General features: G+C 40.8%; 1 protein-coding gene across 4 annotated transcripts in view; it reads left to right on the top strand.

Annotated features, from left to right (window-relative positions):
- Window positions 1-1,559, top strand: part of HNRNPC (heterogeneous nuclear ribonucleoprotein C) — a 45,085-nt gene extending 43,526 nt beyond the window's left edge. For 2 of the 4 annotated variants that reach the window (XM_068965545.1, XM_068965542.1), the window contains exons 7-9: window positions 227-340; window positions 586-743; window positions 843-1,559. In XM_068965545.1, the coding sequence (XP_068821646.1) occupies window positions 227-340; window positions 586-743; window positions 843-926 (356 nt within the window). In that variant the 3' untranslated portion in view covers window positions 927-1,559. Of the gene's footprint in view, window positions 1-226; window positions 341-582; window positions 744-842 lie in introns of all 4 variants that reach the window. The other 2 variants (XM_068965543.1, XM_068965541.1) reach the window with 1 other exon arrangement.
- The last annotated feature ends 15,417 nt before the right edge of the window (window positions 1,560-16,976 follow it).

Raw genomic sequence — 16,976 nt, 5'->3', positions numbered from 1 at the left:
GGAATAGATTCATTAGATTCCATTTTCATCTAATAATCAAAAGATCAGTGAGGCGCCCCTCCCACCCCCACCCCCACGTCATTACTAGGACAATCTGGTATAGTCTCCATTTCTCTTCAAGGATCTCATGTTGACTACTATTGTATAGTCTAGAGGGGGAATGTGTTTGGTTATCTGGTAGCTTCTAGTACATCTGATTTTAATCTAGGTTTTTGTTTGTATTAAGTGAAAGGAGATGACCTTCAGACCATTAAGAAGGAGTTAACCCAGATAAAACAAAAAGTGGACTCTTTACTGGAAAGCCTGGAAAAAATTGAAAAAGAACAGAGCAAACAAGGAGGTAAGTGGTCCTATTGCTTGTTGGGTGTAAAGTAGAGTTAGCTACCTAAGCTAGTTGCAAGTACATGTTGAAATAGTGGGGTATAAAGCAATTGACTATGAAACTTGTGGCATTTGAATTGGGAAGGGCATTTTGTGGGAGGATTTAGATTTGTGCTGCAGTTCTGTGATCGGTTAGTGGGGATTGTCTACATCCTGTGGACATTACTTGCCCCTAGACAGACTTGTCCTTCTCATCCCCAGTAGAGATGAAGAATGATAAGTCAGAAGAGGAGCAGAGCAGCAGCTCCCTGAAGAAAGATGAGACCAATGTGAAGATGGAGTCTGAGGGGGGTGCAGATGACTCTGCTGAGGAGGGGGACCTACTGGATGATGATGATAATGAAGATCGGGGGGATGACCAGGTGAAAACCACGGGAAAGGAAAGAAAGAGGTGGTGGAGGGGGGGTCAGGGACACATGGAGTGCCTCTAACTCCATCCTATTTGTGTCTGTTTCTCACAGCTGGAGTTGATCAAGGATGATGAAAAAGAGGCTGAGGAAGGAGAGGATGACAGAGACAGCGCCAATGGCGAGGATGACTCTTAAGCACATAGCGGGGTTTAGAAATCTTGTCCCATTATTTCTTTACCTAGGCGCTTGTCTAAGATCAAAATTTTCACCAGATCCTCTCCCCTAGTATCTTCAGCACATGCTCACTGTTCTCCCCATCCTTGTCCTTCCCATGTTCATTAATTCATATTGCCCTGCGCCTAGTCCCATTTTCACTTCCTTTGACCCTCCTAGTAGTTACGTTAAGTCTTACCCTGTAATTTTTGCTTTTAATTTTGATACCTCTTTATGACTTAACAATAAAAAGGATGTATGGTTTTTATCAACTGTCTCCAAAATAATCTCTTGTTATACAGGGAGTACAGTTCTTCCCATTCATACAATAGTTGCTTCCCTAACTACAAAGGCAGTCTCATTAGTTGAGTAGAACCTGAGAGCAGCTTTGAGTTAGAGGTATGTGTGTTATACCCCACATAAGAGTGCTGTGTGGGGCTGTTCAACACAAATGTAACAATGTATTTTTGTGAATGAGAGTTGGCATGTTAAGTGCATCCTCTAGAAAAATAACTAGTGTAATAGTCTTAAGATTTGTTTTCTAAAGTTGATACTGTGGGTTATTTTTGTGAACAGCCTGATGTTTGGGACCTTTTTTTCTCAAAATAAACAAGACCTTATTAAACCAGGAATTTGGAGAAAAAATAAATACCCTGATTTTTTTATTTTTGTATTTTATAAGTGTTTACTTCAAATTCTTTGTTTCACAGCAGCCTTCACAAAACCCCTAGAATGTACTAGATAAATATCTTTGAGTCATAATTATTATGCATACCAACATACACTTCAACTTAGGTTTCATTGGGGTGGGTGTTGAATCAAGGAGACAAGTAACTTGGATTGAAGTGGAGATTTGTTTGCAAAAATGGCTTTTAAGCCCTAATGAAAAAGTTTGGGAACTTCCTTAAGCCTTTTTGTCAGTGTTTTGTGATCCAGTTGGCACCTTTTTTGAGATTTTTGTTGTGTGCTGAATTGTTTCATCCTTAAGTAAAAGAGGTTCAAACATGTCAAGAGTGAAACAGCTGGAGAATGAAACTTGTGTTTTCTTCCATTTTGTGTTTTAATTGCCATTTATAGCCCCAGTAACCGAATGGATTCTGAGTCTGTGCCTCAGTGTTTACTGAAAACTGTAGAGCTATTTCCTGGTCTTCTGTAGGCTGTTCCTTCCTACCAGACTGTGAGGACAGTCAAACATTTACTTTACTTTCAATTAATTCAGTCCATTCAAGCTAATTTTAGGCATGGTACTAATTAGCACCCAAACTTGGACTTATTAAACCACTTTCAGGTTTATGATGCTTGCCTTGTCCTGAAAGGCCCTTTTTATTTATGTTTCATGCTTCAGTTTTTCCAGCAGGACAGGACAAAAACATGGTTAGTTTGGGCTGTTAAAACTTACGTGCCCCTTGGATTTCCCAGAAAGTTGCTTCTGTTTCAGAGGCATTTATATACAACTTGGTAGGGACAGAAGTCATGTCCTATTTATAAAGGTTCCATAAATCACTATCTAACAGGTGACAAAGTAGGACAGAAGGGAGAGGCTGGACTATGGACTGCCCTTGTAGCTCATGTCACTGTATATAAGTAGGTTTTGTTAGGACCTTGGTCAAAAGTACTTCTAACTGCCTTGTTTCATATGTTCTCATATGTTACACAAACTCAGAATTTAGCACATAACTGGTGACAAAATAAACTAGATCCTTAGAAGAAGGGTCAAATTTCTAGGTCAAAATTCCAAGATGGTAATAAAAGCTGTTTTGAGATTGTTAGCCATCAGTATTTTAAAATATTGGACTACTTAGCTCAGGCATGAAAAGTGTCTGTTTTTCATTCCATTTGAAACCACGTATTGAAAAACCTATGGAAAGCTCAAAACAAAATAAAATACAGTGTTGCATTTGCTTGGATATAAAATTTAGAACAATGGGTTTTCTCAGTATACCATAAAATCTAAGTGTACTTTTTCTGAGAACACATGCCTGGCCTGTGACCACACTGACTGACCATTGTTTAGTCGCTAAGTTGTATCCACTTCTTGGTGACCCCATGGACTGATCACGGATGAACTAATTTTATTTTCAGGAGAGAACCAGGAAGCATCATTACTGACTATAACCTGGGAGAACGAAGGACTTAGCCACATTAAAAAGTTCTGTACAGTTGACCTTTTTATTTAGTGTGAGGAAAATTCAGCTGCACCAGTATAAAGTGGGGTTTGAATTTTGGGACCCTAGTTAAGATCACCTTGACCAAGAAAATGCATTTCAGTTGAATTCAGAGAGGTCAAAGAAAAAGTAGTACCCTGATTACTTGCAGAAACTAGTTAACAGTAGTAAGCATGTGTGACATAGAAATGAGGGTGATGAGTAAATCTTACAGTAATGCAGAGTGGGGATACTAAGTAACTTTAAAGAGCCTCACTTGCTTTATCAGTGCTGTAACTCACAGAGAACAAGTATTTCTACTGTGATGTTTGAATAATAAGGGACACTATGTTGGAGGATGTTTAGTGTTTGGAGGGACATTAGGGATAAAGTAAAAATTTGGCCAGTTAAGCTGTAGAGAAAAGGCTGGGTATAGATGGCTACCTGACTAGAGTGGCAGAATTCCAAATGTTAAGAGATTAAATTAGGGATTTTGAAGGTTCCAAGTTATTCTCTCTCTAAGTCGCTTCAGTCGTGTCCGACTCTGTGCGACCCCATAAATGGCAGCCCACCAGGCTCCGCCGTTCCTGGGATTCTCCAGGCAAGAACACTGGAGTGGGTTGCCATTTCCTCCAAGTTACTCTAATTTGTATTAATCAAGGAGAAAGCCTCAAAACCATAGCAGGTTGTGTCAGTAACTTTCAAGTTTATAAAATGTAGAACCCCAGTTATGAAAAGCAGGACCTGTTTAGAGAGTGTTAAAGAATTAAAAGTCCTATTGTGAGCTAGAGTGGGACTCTTCCCCACCACTTGAATTAAAACTATAAGACAGGTTAGGAAGAGAGAAGGGATAATGTAATGAGGAATATGCCAAAAAGACAAAACAAGTAAATGGGAAGGAGTAACCTAAGACGTATAGGGAATAAGAAGCTGCTGCACAGTCCACTGGAATTTTCTGAGATGATGGAAATGTTTCATCATGCATTGACCAATATGGGAGCCTTTGAAATGTGGCTAATGTCCCTAGAACACTGAACATTACCTAGAACATCCTTCAACCCTAAATTGAGTATTTCCCTAGCATGAGAACATGTACAACTGCAAGCCTACTCTGTTGTGTAATCCACTCTCGAAAAAAATCCACCATTTTTCTTTCCATCTGTCCACCGAGTACTGGAGTGGTTCATAGATCTAATCATTGGAAAAGCGCATTGTTGAAAAATGCCTGGATAAGAGGTGAATAATTTGTAAAAATTACTTAGAATAGAACAGTGACTCCATTCTTCGACCCTGTACCTTGAGGCTATGTGTGTGATTCATGAGAAGCACCTGGCAGTACCATTGCAGGAATGTCCTAAAGAAAAGTCTCTCCCAAAAGGACTTCCTAATGTGGAGGGAGTTAGATGACACAGATTGACCCAGACAAGCCACAATAATGAATTGATGGTGCTACTGTGAGACATGTTGGGGGCAGGAGCAAGGTGAACCTGGTAATTCCAGCTTGGTCCTTGGGTAACAGCTTTACTAGTTTTCATCCAGACTTAGAAGTCTTACATTGGACTTTGATGTATGGACATTTTTTGGGTTTAGGGTTTTTGGAGGCCTGTTTTTGTCCCTGCCTTGAAGGATACTTGCTCCTTCAAGCAGAGTTAACAGCGTCATACTTCAAACACCCTGTTGTTGGTCTCTGGGAGAAATCAGCCTAACCAGAGTTTGGAGTGGACCAGGTAGTCTGCTGAACAGCAGGCTAGAGCCAGCTGCCAGCCCAGCCTCACCCACAAGATTTCTCTCCCTCCTTGAAACCTGTGTTTTACTTTTTGTTAGTTTCCTCATCCAACCAAACCTGACCTTTCATCAAAATTTTATAAGCACTCTTCACAAAAGTTGTTGGGTAGCAGCAACTAGGTCATTCCCAGAGTCCCGGAAGTTGGCTGGGGTTTAGTTGCCAGGAAGTTGTCTGCATAACTGCAGAAAGTCCTGTGGTGGCCTGTACTGTCCGTTACAGGTGCCCCATGTTGGACTGACCTCCCAGCTACAGGTGTTTGGGCCCTGCCTTGGGCAGAGGAGCAGCCTTTGACAGCATCCTCACTGTGTTTTCTCATGACACACTTGGAGATGGGTGACCTCAGTGTTTGCTGTCAGTGTTTTCATTCTGTCTTAACCTGGGCATACAAACGATGCATTCTGGTGGGGCCCTGCAACACCTGGGTACATACCCAGGGCTCTACCATCTCCCCTCCACCTGGAATCAGGCACGTGGCAGCACACCCTTGCAGTTGTGCTTTCTTGTCCTGTGTCCACCTGAGTGTAAGTATGTACATCTTTCTTTGAAATACTAACACTCCCAGCAGAGTTCTGCACTTGAAGGATTCTGCAGTCTTCACACAAGGGACTCGAAGGTTTGTTTTCCCTAAATCTCCACAGAACTTGGAAAGCTCTGTCTTAGCTTTGGTGTATCTGGAGTCATTTTTCAACTTTTCCACCAAGATGGCAGCCTCCTGCCTGTCTTCTGTACACTTGGTTTTCATTTTGCCTTCCTCCGAATGCCCTTTTTCATCATTGGTTCCCTAGCCATGTTCTCCCCCTGCTCTCTTTTTGGGCAGTTTTATGGCAGTCTTCAGTTACTTTCCTTAAGCAGTATTGACACCTATCAGTTTCAGAATATCCTGGCACAATTGAGTTGCAACATGGTCACACCTTTTTTTGTAAGAAATGTGCTAGTGAAACATCAATCAAGGTTAACAACACATGTACATTTGCATCTAGCTCATATAAACACATAATTATTTGCTCTGTTTAGAAATAAAGATGATACACCATATATTAGCTGGTGTTAAAGCCCATGTGCCTTCTAAACAACTGTTCAGTTGTTTTTTTCTCGCCATCTTGACTGCTGCCATCCCAGGCCAGGCTACCGTCACCCTTCTGGCTTGCTCAATACCCTCGTGTATAACCATAACCACTCTGATCCTTGTCTAGTCCAATCACAGTAGTGTTTTCAAAATAAAATGATGGCACTCTTCAGCTTGAAACGCCCCTGGCTAGTGACTTGCCCTTAGGCTAGTGACAAAACTGCTTAACAAAGTGTTCAGTTCAGTCACTTAGTCATGTCCTACTCTTTGCTTCCTCAAACTCCTGTCTATTGAGTCAGTGATGCCATCCAACCATCTCATCATCTGTCATCCCCTTGTATCTTCAGTCTTTCCCAGAGTCAGGGTCTTTTCCAGTGAGCCAATTCTTCACGTCAGGTGGCCAGAGTATTGAAGCTTCAGCATCAGTCCTTCCACTGAATATTCTGGACTGATTTCCTTTAGGATTGACTGGTTTGATCTTCTCCAACACCACAGTTCAAAAGCATCAGTGGTCTAAACTTGCCTATCTGTCCAGCTGCTCTACCATATGCCCCTGGCCTTTGTCTTTTTCAACCATATGGAACTTCTCTTTGTCCCGCCTGCTCCCCCTGCTCTTCTCCCTCCACCTTTACTCGTTTGTCCATAGTTAACTTCTGTTCACCCTCAGAATTTAGCTCAGGTGTCCCTCCAGGAATCCTCCCTACCTTTCCTAAGTAGACCAGTAGGCTCTCAGAAACAGGAATCTTTGTAGCACTGATGACACAATTTGTATGATTATTTGATTAATAAGTTTCAGAGTTGAAACAAAGCAGGAACCATATCTATTAATGCTCACCAATATATCCCAAGTGCTTAACACAGTATCTGACACAAAAATACATGTTTGATGTATGAATGAAGAAAGGAAGAAGTGGAAGAGAGTTAGCCTAGTGTAGGGCAGTCTTAGGAACAGGCAGCAGGAATGCCAAGCAAGGCAGAACTGACTTCACAACATACCTGGGAGGATGTAATGCCTATGCCTGTCTCAAGGAGGCGCTTTCCTAACAGGTGAACTTCAGTGCCTTTGCTTCCGCTGTTTCACAATCCTCTCCCAGTGCTAGCCACTAACAAGTTCCTTAATAATCCATCTGATGCCAAGAATGAGAGAGAGAGCATTTTCCAGAAAGATGGATAGACCCATTGCAATTAACTTGTCTTTATCAATATTGTCCAGTTTTTCTTACATAGCCCACTCTCACCTTAATAAACAGCTCTGCTACTCTTCAACACCTGCATTTTTTAATTTTTAAAATTAAAAGTATACACACACACACACTATAAGGTGCATACATTTTAAGCATATAGCTTGACTGTAAAGTGAACATGCCTGTTTAAACACCACCCTGATCAGGATATGGAATGATCCCAGTACCCCAGAAACCTTCATGCCCCCTCCAGTCATTACACCGCTAGGTAACCACTATTCTGAGTTCTGTCACCATTAGATAGGTTTTGTCTGTTTTTGAAGTATGGATGGATGGAATAGGTAAAAGTTTGGGCTTCCCCAAGAAAACACTTGGATGCAGAGTTTATTGAGGGATTGATCCTGGGAGACGAGTAATGAAGTGGGGAGAGTTAGTTAAGGAAAAGCCAATATAAAGGTGTGTTATTGAGACAACATGTAATGCTTTCCAAAATTGTCTGAGAAATGGGAGAAGAGAGGCTGGAATACTCTGGCTCCTGTTCCCCATTAACTTATACGATTCTGGGCTATAATCAATCTTAAATAGGCTCCAGCAGCATTGAAGGACATTTGGATTATTTTCAGTTTGAGATAGTCCTGTTATGAATGTTCCTAAACCTCTCTTTGGAGAACACATTTGTACACATTTCTGTAGGGTATGTAATGGGGTGGAATTCGGGGGTCATATGGTATGTGTATATTTAGCTTTAGTAGATACTGCAAAACACTTTTCCCAAAGTTATTATACTAGTATATATTCTTACTAACTGTAAATGATATTTTCAATTCTCCACATCCTTGCCAACACTTGATATTGTTTGTCCTCTTAATTTTAGGTTTTTTAATGAGTATGTAGTAGTATCTCACTTTGTGTTTCCTTTTTAGTAAACTTTTTATCATAATTAACAGAAAAATGCACAAATCGTGTGTAGCTGTTAACTTTTCTCACACTGAAAACACACAATAACTAGAAGTCAAGAACTGGAAAATCACCAGCATTATAGCCCCATGCATGCCCTCTTCTGATCACTATACCTCCATCCCAGGAACATACTATCCTGGGATTGCTTCTGCCTGATTTTGAACTGCAAAATAAATGGTATAATATGTAGTTTTTTGTGTCTGGCTTTTTGATTCAACATCATGTGCAATTCATCTCTATTGTTGCATGTTCATACCGTGGTAGACTATTATGCTGTAAAAATACACTGCAGTTTATTCATTCTGTGAATAGCTATTTGTACTGTTTTTGATTTTGGATGTAATGAATAAAGCTGCTATGAACATTCCAGAGCATGTCTTCTTGAACACATGTATCTATTTCTTATGGTTATGAAACTAAGAATGAAGTTACTGGGATAAAGAGTGTTCTCCACACCCTTGCCTACCTGCTATATTCTCTCTCTAAAGATGCCTAGTGGTATCACATAAATTTTTCTTTTATAAAAAATAAGACTTCAATGTTTGATTTACAGGAAAGTTGCAAAGATATACAGAGAACTCCTTGTGTATCCTTCATCCCTCGTTAAGTTTCTCTTAATGTTAACATCTTAACACTACCATGGCACATTTGTCAGAAATAAGAAGCCAATACTGGCATATTACTGTTAAACTCCAGACCTTATTCAGATTTTACCAGTTCTTCCCTGTATATGTGTGTGTTTCTGCACAGTTTTGTCACATGCATAAATTCATGTAACCACCACCCCAATCAGTATTGTAAAGAGCTGTCCCATTACCACAAGGGGATGCTTGTACTATTTATCACTTCATTGTGCGCTCCTCCATCCTCCACTACCATCCCTAACCTGTGGAAACCACTAACCTGTTCATCACCATAATTTTAAAATTTCAAGAAGTTATATAAATGGCATCAGACAGTATGTAGATTTTCGAGTATGGCTCCTCCCCACCCCAACAGCAAGATGCCCTTGAATTTCATCCAAGTTGTTACATATATCAATAGTTTGTTCCTTTTCATTGCTGTGGATATTCAAGTTTGTTAATTGTTCATCTGGCTAAGGACATCTGGGATGTTTCCAGTTTGGAGCTATTACAAACAGAGCTGCTATGAATAACTGTGTATCAGTTTTTCTGGACATTTTATGGTGATTGGTATGGTAATATGTACATGTTTATTTTTATTAAAAACTGCCAAACTACCAGAGATGCTGTATTGTTTTACATTCCCATGGACAATGTATGAGACATCCAGTTTCTCCACATTCTTGCCAGGATTTGGGATTGTCACTTAATTTTATTTTTACTTTTCTAATAAGTTTGTAGTGGTTTTCTGTTTTTGTTTGTTTGTATTTCCCTAGTAGCTAATGGTATTGACCGTCTTCTCATGTGCTTATCTGTTATCCATACATCCCTCTTTGGCAAAATAGCTGTTGATGTTCTTATCAATTTTATCATTGACTTTTTAAACTGCTAAGTTTTGAGAGTTCTTTATATTTTCTAGCTACATGTCCTTTGTTTAGATGGCTTGCAAATGTTTTCCCCCACTCTGTAGCTTGGCTTTAACAGAGACTTCGTGGAAAAAAAGTTTTAAATTTTGGTGAAGTCCCATAATCAGTTATTTTTCTTTTATGATCATGCTTTTACTGTCATTTCTAAGAATTCTTTACCAGGAGTTGAGCCCTGCCGATTTTCTCCTATGTTTTTCTCTTAAAAATTTTAGAGTTTTAGCTTTTATGTTAAATCTATGATTCATCTAAAGTTATTTTTTGTATAAGATGGGAGATTTAGACTGAAGGATTTTTTTAACTATGGCTATTGCCAACATCCGCTGGATCATGGAAAAAGTAAGAGAGTTCCAGAAAAACATCTATTTCTTCTTTATTGACTATGCCAAAGCCTTTGACTGTGTGGATCACAACAAACTGTGGAAAATTCTGAAAGACATGGGAATACCAGACCACCTGACCTGCCTCTTGAGAAACCTGTATGCAGGCCAGGAAGCAACAGTTAGAACTGGACATGGAACAACAGACTGGTTCCAAATAGGAAAAGGAGTGCATCAAGGCTGTATATTGTCACCCTGCTTATTTAACTTACATGCAGAGTACATCATGAGAAATGCTGGGCTGGAAGAAGCACAAGCTGGAATCAAGATTGCCGGGAGAAATGTCAATAACCTCAGCTATGCAGATGACAACACCCTTATGGCAGAAAGTGAAGAGGAACTAAAGAGCCTCTTGATGAAAGTGAAAGAGGAGAGCGAAAAAGTTGGCTTAAAGCTCAACATTCAGAAAACGAAGATCATGGCATCTGGTCCCATCACTTCATGGCAAATAGATGGGGAAACAGTGGAAACAGTGTCAGACTTTATTTTGGGGGGCTCCAAAATCACTGCAGATGATTGCAGCCATGAAATTAAAAGATGCTTACTCCTTGGAAGGAAAGTTATGACCAACCTAGATAGTATATTCAAAAGCAGAGATTACTTTGCCGACTAAGGTCCGTCTAGTCAAGGCTATGGTTTTTCCTGTGGTCCTGTATGGATATGAGAGTTGTACTGTGAAGAAAGCTGAGTGCCGAAGAATTGATGCTTTTGAACTGTGGTGTTGGAGAAGACTCTTGAGAGTCCCTTGGACTGCAAGGAGATCCAACCAGTCCATTCTGAAGGAGATCAACCCTGGGATTTCTTTGGAAGAAATGAGGCTAAAGCTGAAGCTCCAGTACTTTGGCCACCTCATGGAAAGAGTTGACTCACTGGAAAAGACTCTGATGCTGGGGGGGATTGGGGGCAGGAGGAGAAGGGGACGACAGAGGATGAAATGGCTGGATGGCATCACAGACTCGATGAATGTGAGTCTGAGTGAACTCCGGGAGATGGTGATGGACAGGGAGGCCTGGCGTGCTGCAATTCATGGGGTCGCAAAGAGTCAGACACGACTGAGTGACTGAACTGAACTGAACTGATTCAATTATTCCAACACCATTTGTTGAAAATACCTTCCTCCACTAAAATGCTCCTGCACTTTTGTAAAAAATGAATTAAGCATAGTTGTATGGGTCTATTTCTAGGTTCTCTCTTTTGTTCCATTGTTCAATGTATTAATCCATTTGTCCATATCATATTTTTTTTAAACTGCAGCTATATAGAAAGTCTTAAAATTGGGTAGAATGTTTATTTCCTCTTTAATATTTTATGTTTTCAAAACTTGTTTTCGTTATCTCCTTTGCATTTCCATATGCATTTTAGAATACGCTTGTATGTTAAAAATCTTACTTGGATTATGATAGGAAATGTACTAAATCTATAGATTAATTTAGAAGAATCAGTGTCTTTAATCAATGTTGAATCCTTTAATCCATGAACATGGTATGACTTTCCCTTTGTTTGGGTCTTTTCTTTTCATCAGGGTTTTGTAGTGTTATCTTGATCTTGCATCATCTTGTAACCTTATTGAACTCTTATTCTAGTAGTTTTGGGTTTTTAATAGCTTCACTGGGAAATGAATTTTCTCAGTGCATTGAGAATTTTATAGATTAATCTCCAAGATAGCCATGCCATCTGCAAATATGAATTTTCTTCCTTTCCAGTACATATGATTTTTGTTTTCTTTCATTCTTGCACTGGCTAGGATTTCTAGTACTATGATGCATAAGGGTGGTAAGACCAGACATCCTTGCTTTGTTCCCAGTTTGTGGGGGGGGAATACACACTCTTTTACCATAAGTATGATGTTAGCTGTAGATTTTCCACACATACTCTTTATCTGGTTGAGATAACTTTCGTCTATTCCTAACTCACTGAGAATATTTTTTCATGAATGAGTGTTGAATTTTGTCTGTAAATTTCCTTGGGTAGTATAGTCTTTTTTTTTTTTTTTGGCTGTGCCATACAACTTTATTTAGTTCCCTGGCCAAGGATCGACTTGTGCCCCATGCAGTGGAAGCATGGAGTCCCAACCACTGGATCACCAGAGAATTCCTGGTAATATGGTCATTTAAAAAATATTGACCCTTCCAATCCAAGAACATGGTCTATCTTTCCATCGGTTTTTCTCATCTTTATTTTCTTTCATCACCATTTTACAGTTTTCAGAGTACAGGTCTCCTGCCTCCTTATGCAGATTTATTCCTGTGTATAAACAAAAGTTTATCCACCTACTTAATGGACACTGATTTGCTTTTACCTATGGACTGTTGTGAATATTGCTGCTATGAACACTATTTACAAATATCTATTCAAGTTTCTGCTTTCACTCTTTTGGCTATGTACTTTGAAATAGAATTTCTGGATTATATGCAAATTCTATTTAATTTCTGAGGTGTTTGTCACACCATTTTCTACAGTGGTCACACCATTAATTTTCTGGTCACACCACATGACTTGTGGGATCTTATTTCCCCAGCCAGAGATCAAACCCAGGCCCCTGGCAGTGAGAGCACTGAATTCTAACCACTTAACTGCCTGGGAATTACCTTGGCTGCACCATTTTAAAGTCCTACCTGCAATGCCATATGTTCAAATGTCTCCACATCCTCCCCGATACTTGTAATTTTTTTCTTTCTGCCATCCTAGTAAATGTGAAGTGGTATCTCAAAGTGGTTTTGATTTGCATTTCCCTATGGTTTTTCCAGTAGTCATTTATGGATGTGAGAGTTGGACTGTGAAGAAACCTGAGTGCCGAAGAATTGATGCTTTTGAACTGTGGTGTTGGAGAAGACTCTTGAGAGTCCCTTGGACTGCAAGGAGATCCAACCAGTCCATTCTGAAGGAGATTAGTCCTGGGTGTTCTTTGGAAGGGATGATGCTAAAGCTGAAACTCCAGTACTTTGGCCACCTCATGCAAAGAGTTGACTCATTGGAAAAGATTCTGATGCTGGGAGGGATTGGGGCAGGAGGAGAAGGGGACGACCGAGGATGAGATGGCTGGATGGCATCACTGACTCGATGGATGTGAGTCTGAGTGAACTCCGGGAGCTGGTGATGGACAGGGAGGCCTGGCGTGCTGCGATTCATGGAGTCGCAAAGAGTTGGACATGACTGAGCGGCTGAACTGAACTGAATGATTAATGATGTTAAACATTTGGCTGTGTTTATTGACCACTTTTCTATGTTCCTTGGAGTACTGTCTATTCAAGTCCATCATTTCTTTATGGCTGTGCTGGGTCTTCAGTTGTGGCCAGTGGGGGCTGCTCTTTGATGCGGGGTGCGGGCTTCTCACTCTAGGGGCTTCTCTTGCTGCAGGGCGCAGGCTCTAGGTGTGCAGGCGTCAGTAGCTGACTTGGGTTCAGTAGTTGTGCACGAGCTTAGTTGCCTCATGGCATGTGGGATCTTCCTGGACCAGGGATTGAATTCACATCCCCTGCATTGGCAGGCAGATTCTTTACTACTGGACCACCAGGGAAGTCCCTTTTGCCCATTTTTAATTCCAGTTGTTTCATTTTTGTTGGGTTAAAGAAGTCCTTTATAAATTCTGGATATCAGTTCCTCATGAGTTACATGATATTCAAATATTTCCTTTCATTCTGTGGGCTATGTTTTCATTCTGTTAATTTTCTATGAAAGTGAAAGTGAAAGTTACTCAGCTGTGTCTGACTTTTTGCAACTCCATGAACTATACAATCCATGGAATTCTACAGGCCAGAATACTGGAGTGGGTAGCCTTTCCCTTCTTCAGAGGATCTTCCCAACCCAGGGATCGAACCTGGTCTCCCACATTGCAGGTGGATTCTTTACCAGCTGAGCTACAAGGGAAGTCCTAATTTTCTAGAGTGTTTTTTTTTTTAATTTAATTTTTAGTTGAAGGATAATTGCTTTACAAAATTTTGTAGTTTTCTGTCAAACATCAACCTGAATCAGCCATAGATATACATATGTCCCCTCCCTCTTGAACCTCCCTCCCATCTCCCTCCCCACCCCACCCTTCTAGGTTGATACGGAGCCCCTGTTTGAGTTTCTTGAATCATATAGCAAATTTCCATTGGCTATCTATTTTACATATGGTAATGTAAGTTTCCATGTTACTCTCTCCATACATCTCACTCTCTCCTCCACTCTCCCCTATGTCCATAAGTTTGTTCTCTATGTCTGTTTCTCCATTGCTGCCTTGCAAATAAATTCATCGATACCATTCTTCTAGATTCCACCTATATGCATTCAGTTCAGTTCAGTTCAGTCGCTCAGTCGTGTCCGACTTTGTGACTCCATGAGTTGCAGCACGCCAGGCCCCGTTGTCCATTACCAACTCCCGGAGTTCACTCAGACTCACGTCCATCGAGTCAGTGATGCCATCCAGCCATCTCATTCTCTGTCATCCCCTTCTCCTCCTGCCCCCAATCCCTCCCAGCATCAGAGTCCTTTCCAATGAGTCAACTCTTTGCATGAGGTGGCCAAAGTACGGGAGTTACAGCTTTAGCATCATTCCTTCCAAAGAACACCCAGGACCGAACTCCTTTAGAATGGACTGGTTGGATCTCCTTGCAGTCCAAGGGACTCTCAAGAGTCTTCTCCAACACCACAGTTCAAAAGCATCAATTCTTCAGCACTCAGCTTTCTTCACAGTCCAACTCTCACATTCATACATGACCACTGGAAAAACCATAGCCTTGACTAGACAGACCTTTGTTGGCAAAGTAATGTCTCTGCTTTTTAACATGGTATCTAGGTTGGTCATAACTTTCCTTCCAAGGAGTAAGCGTCTTTTAATTTCATGGCTGCAATCACCATCTGCAGTGATTTCGGGGCCCCCAAAAATAAAGTCTGACACTGTTTCCACTGTTTCTCCATCTATTTCCCATGAAATAGAGCTATTTCAGTTGAGCTATTTCAAATCCTGAAAGATGATGCTGTGAAAGTGCTGCACTCAATATACCAGCAAATTTGGAAAACTCAGTAGTGGCCACAGGACTGGAAAGGGTCAGTTTTCATTCCAATCCCAAAGAAAGGCAACCCCAAAGAATGCTCAAACTACCGCACAACTGCACTCATCTCACACACTAGTAAAGTAATGCTCAAAATTCCCTAAGCTAGGCTTCAGCAATACGTGAACCATGAACTTCCTGATGTTCAAGCTGGTTTTAGAAAAGGCAGAGGAACCAGAGATCAAATTGCCAACATCCGCTGGACCATGGAAAAAGCAAGAGAGTTCCAGAAAAACATCTATTTCTGCTTTATTGACTATGCCAAAGCCTTTGACTGTGTGGATCACAATAAACTGTGGAAAATTCTGAGAGAGATGGGAATACCAGACCACCTGACCTGCCTCTTGAGAAACCTGTATGCAGGTCAGGAAGCAACAGTTAGAACTGGACATGGAACAACAGAGTGGTTCCAAATAGGAAAAGGAGTGCGTCAAGGCTGTATATTGTCACCCTGCTTATTTAACTTACATGCAGAGTACATCATGAGAAACGCTGGACTGGAAGAAGCACAAGCTGGAATCAAGATTGCCGGGAGAAATGTCAATAACCTCCGATATGCAGATGACACCACCCTTATGGCAGAAAGGGAAGAGGAACTAAAGAGCCTCTTGATGAAAGTGAAAGAGGAGAGCGAAAAAGTTGGCTTAAAGCTCAACATTCAGAAAACGAAGATCATGGCATCTGGTCCCATCACTTCATACGAAATAGATGGAGAAACAGTGGAAACAGTGTCAGACTTTATTTTTGGGGGCCCTGAAATCACTGCAGATGGTGATTGCAGCCATGAAATTAAAAGACGCTTACTCCTTGGAAGAAAAGTTGTGACCAACCTAGATAGCATAATCAAAAGCAGAGACATTACTTTGCCGACTAAGGTCCGTCTAGTCAAGGCTATGGTTTTTCCAGTAGTCATGTATGAATGTGAGAGTTGTACTGTGAAGAAGGCTGAGCGCTGAAGAATTGATGCTTTTGAACTGTGGTGTTGGAGAAGACTCTTGAGAGTCCCTTGGACTGCAAGGAGATCCAACCAGTCCATTCTGAAGGAGATCAGCCCTGGGATTTCCTTGGAAGGAATGATGCTAAAGCTGTAACTCCAGTACTTTGGCCACCTCATGCAATGAGTTGACTCATTGGAAAAGACCCTGATGCTGGGAGGGATTGGGGGCAGGAGGAGTAGGGGACAACAGAGGATGAGATGGCTGGATGGCATCACTGAGTCGATGGACATGAGTCTGAGTGAACTCCGGGAGTTGGTGATGGACAGGGAGGCCTGGCATGCTGCGATTCATGGGGTCGCAAAGAGTCAGACACGACTGAGCGACTGAACTGAACTGAGGTGGCACTAGTTGTAAAGAACCTGCTTGCTAATGCAGGAGACATAAGAGATGCAGGTTTGATTCCTTGGTCGGGAAGATCCCCTGGAGGAGGAAATGGCAACCCACTCCAGATGTCTAGCCTGGAAAATTCCATGGAGAAAGGAGCCTGGTGTGGTGCAGTCCATGGGGTCACAGACAGAAAGACATGACTGAGCACACACACAAATATTTTATTTAGGATTTTTGTCTCTATATTCATGAGAGAAATTGACCTGGGGTTCCTTTCTTACTGTGTTGTTTCCAGGTGTTGGTTGTCAAGGTTATATGGGTCTCTTATAATAAATTTAACAGAATTTCCTCTTTTCCTACCAACTAGAATTTTCTGTGTAATATAGATGTTATTTATTCTTTAAATATTTGAGAAATTTTACTGATAAATCCATCTGAGCCTAGAGTTTTCTTTGTAGGGAATTTTTAATAATGGATTAAAATTTGTACTAGCTTTAGGACTATTCTGATTATTTCCTCTTTGTTTTGATAAGTTATGCTCTTTAAGGATTTTTTTCTATTTTATTTAAATTCAAATTTATTGGGATGATTACTCATAATATTCTTGT

The sequence above is a fragment of the Capricornis sumatraensis genome, chromosome 2 (assembly GCF_032405125.1).
Source record: "Capricornis sumatraensis isolate serow.1 chromosome 2, serow.2, whole genome shotgun sequence".
In the NCBI taxonomy this organism is placed as follows: Eukaryota; Metazoa; Chordata; class Mammalia; order Artiodactyla; family Bovidae; genus Capricornis; species Capricornis sumatraensis.
Note: the sequence above shows the minus strand (reverse complement) of the source record. Positions and strands in the feature narration are given on the sequence as shown.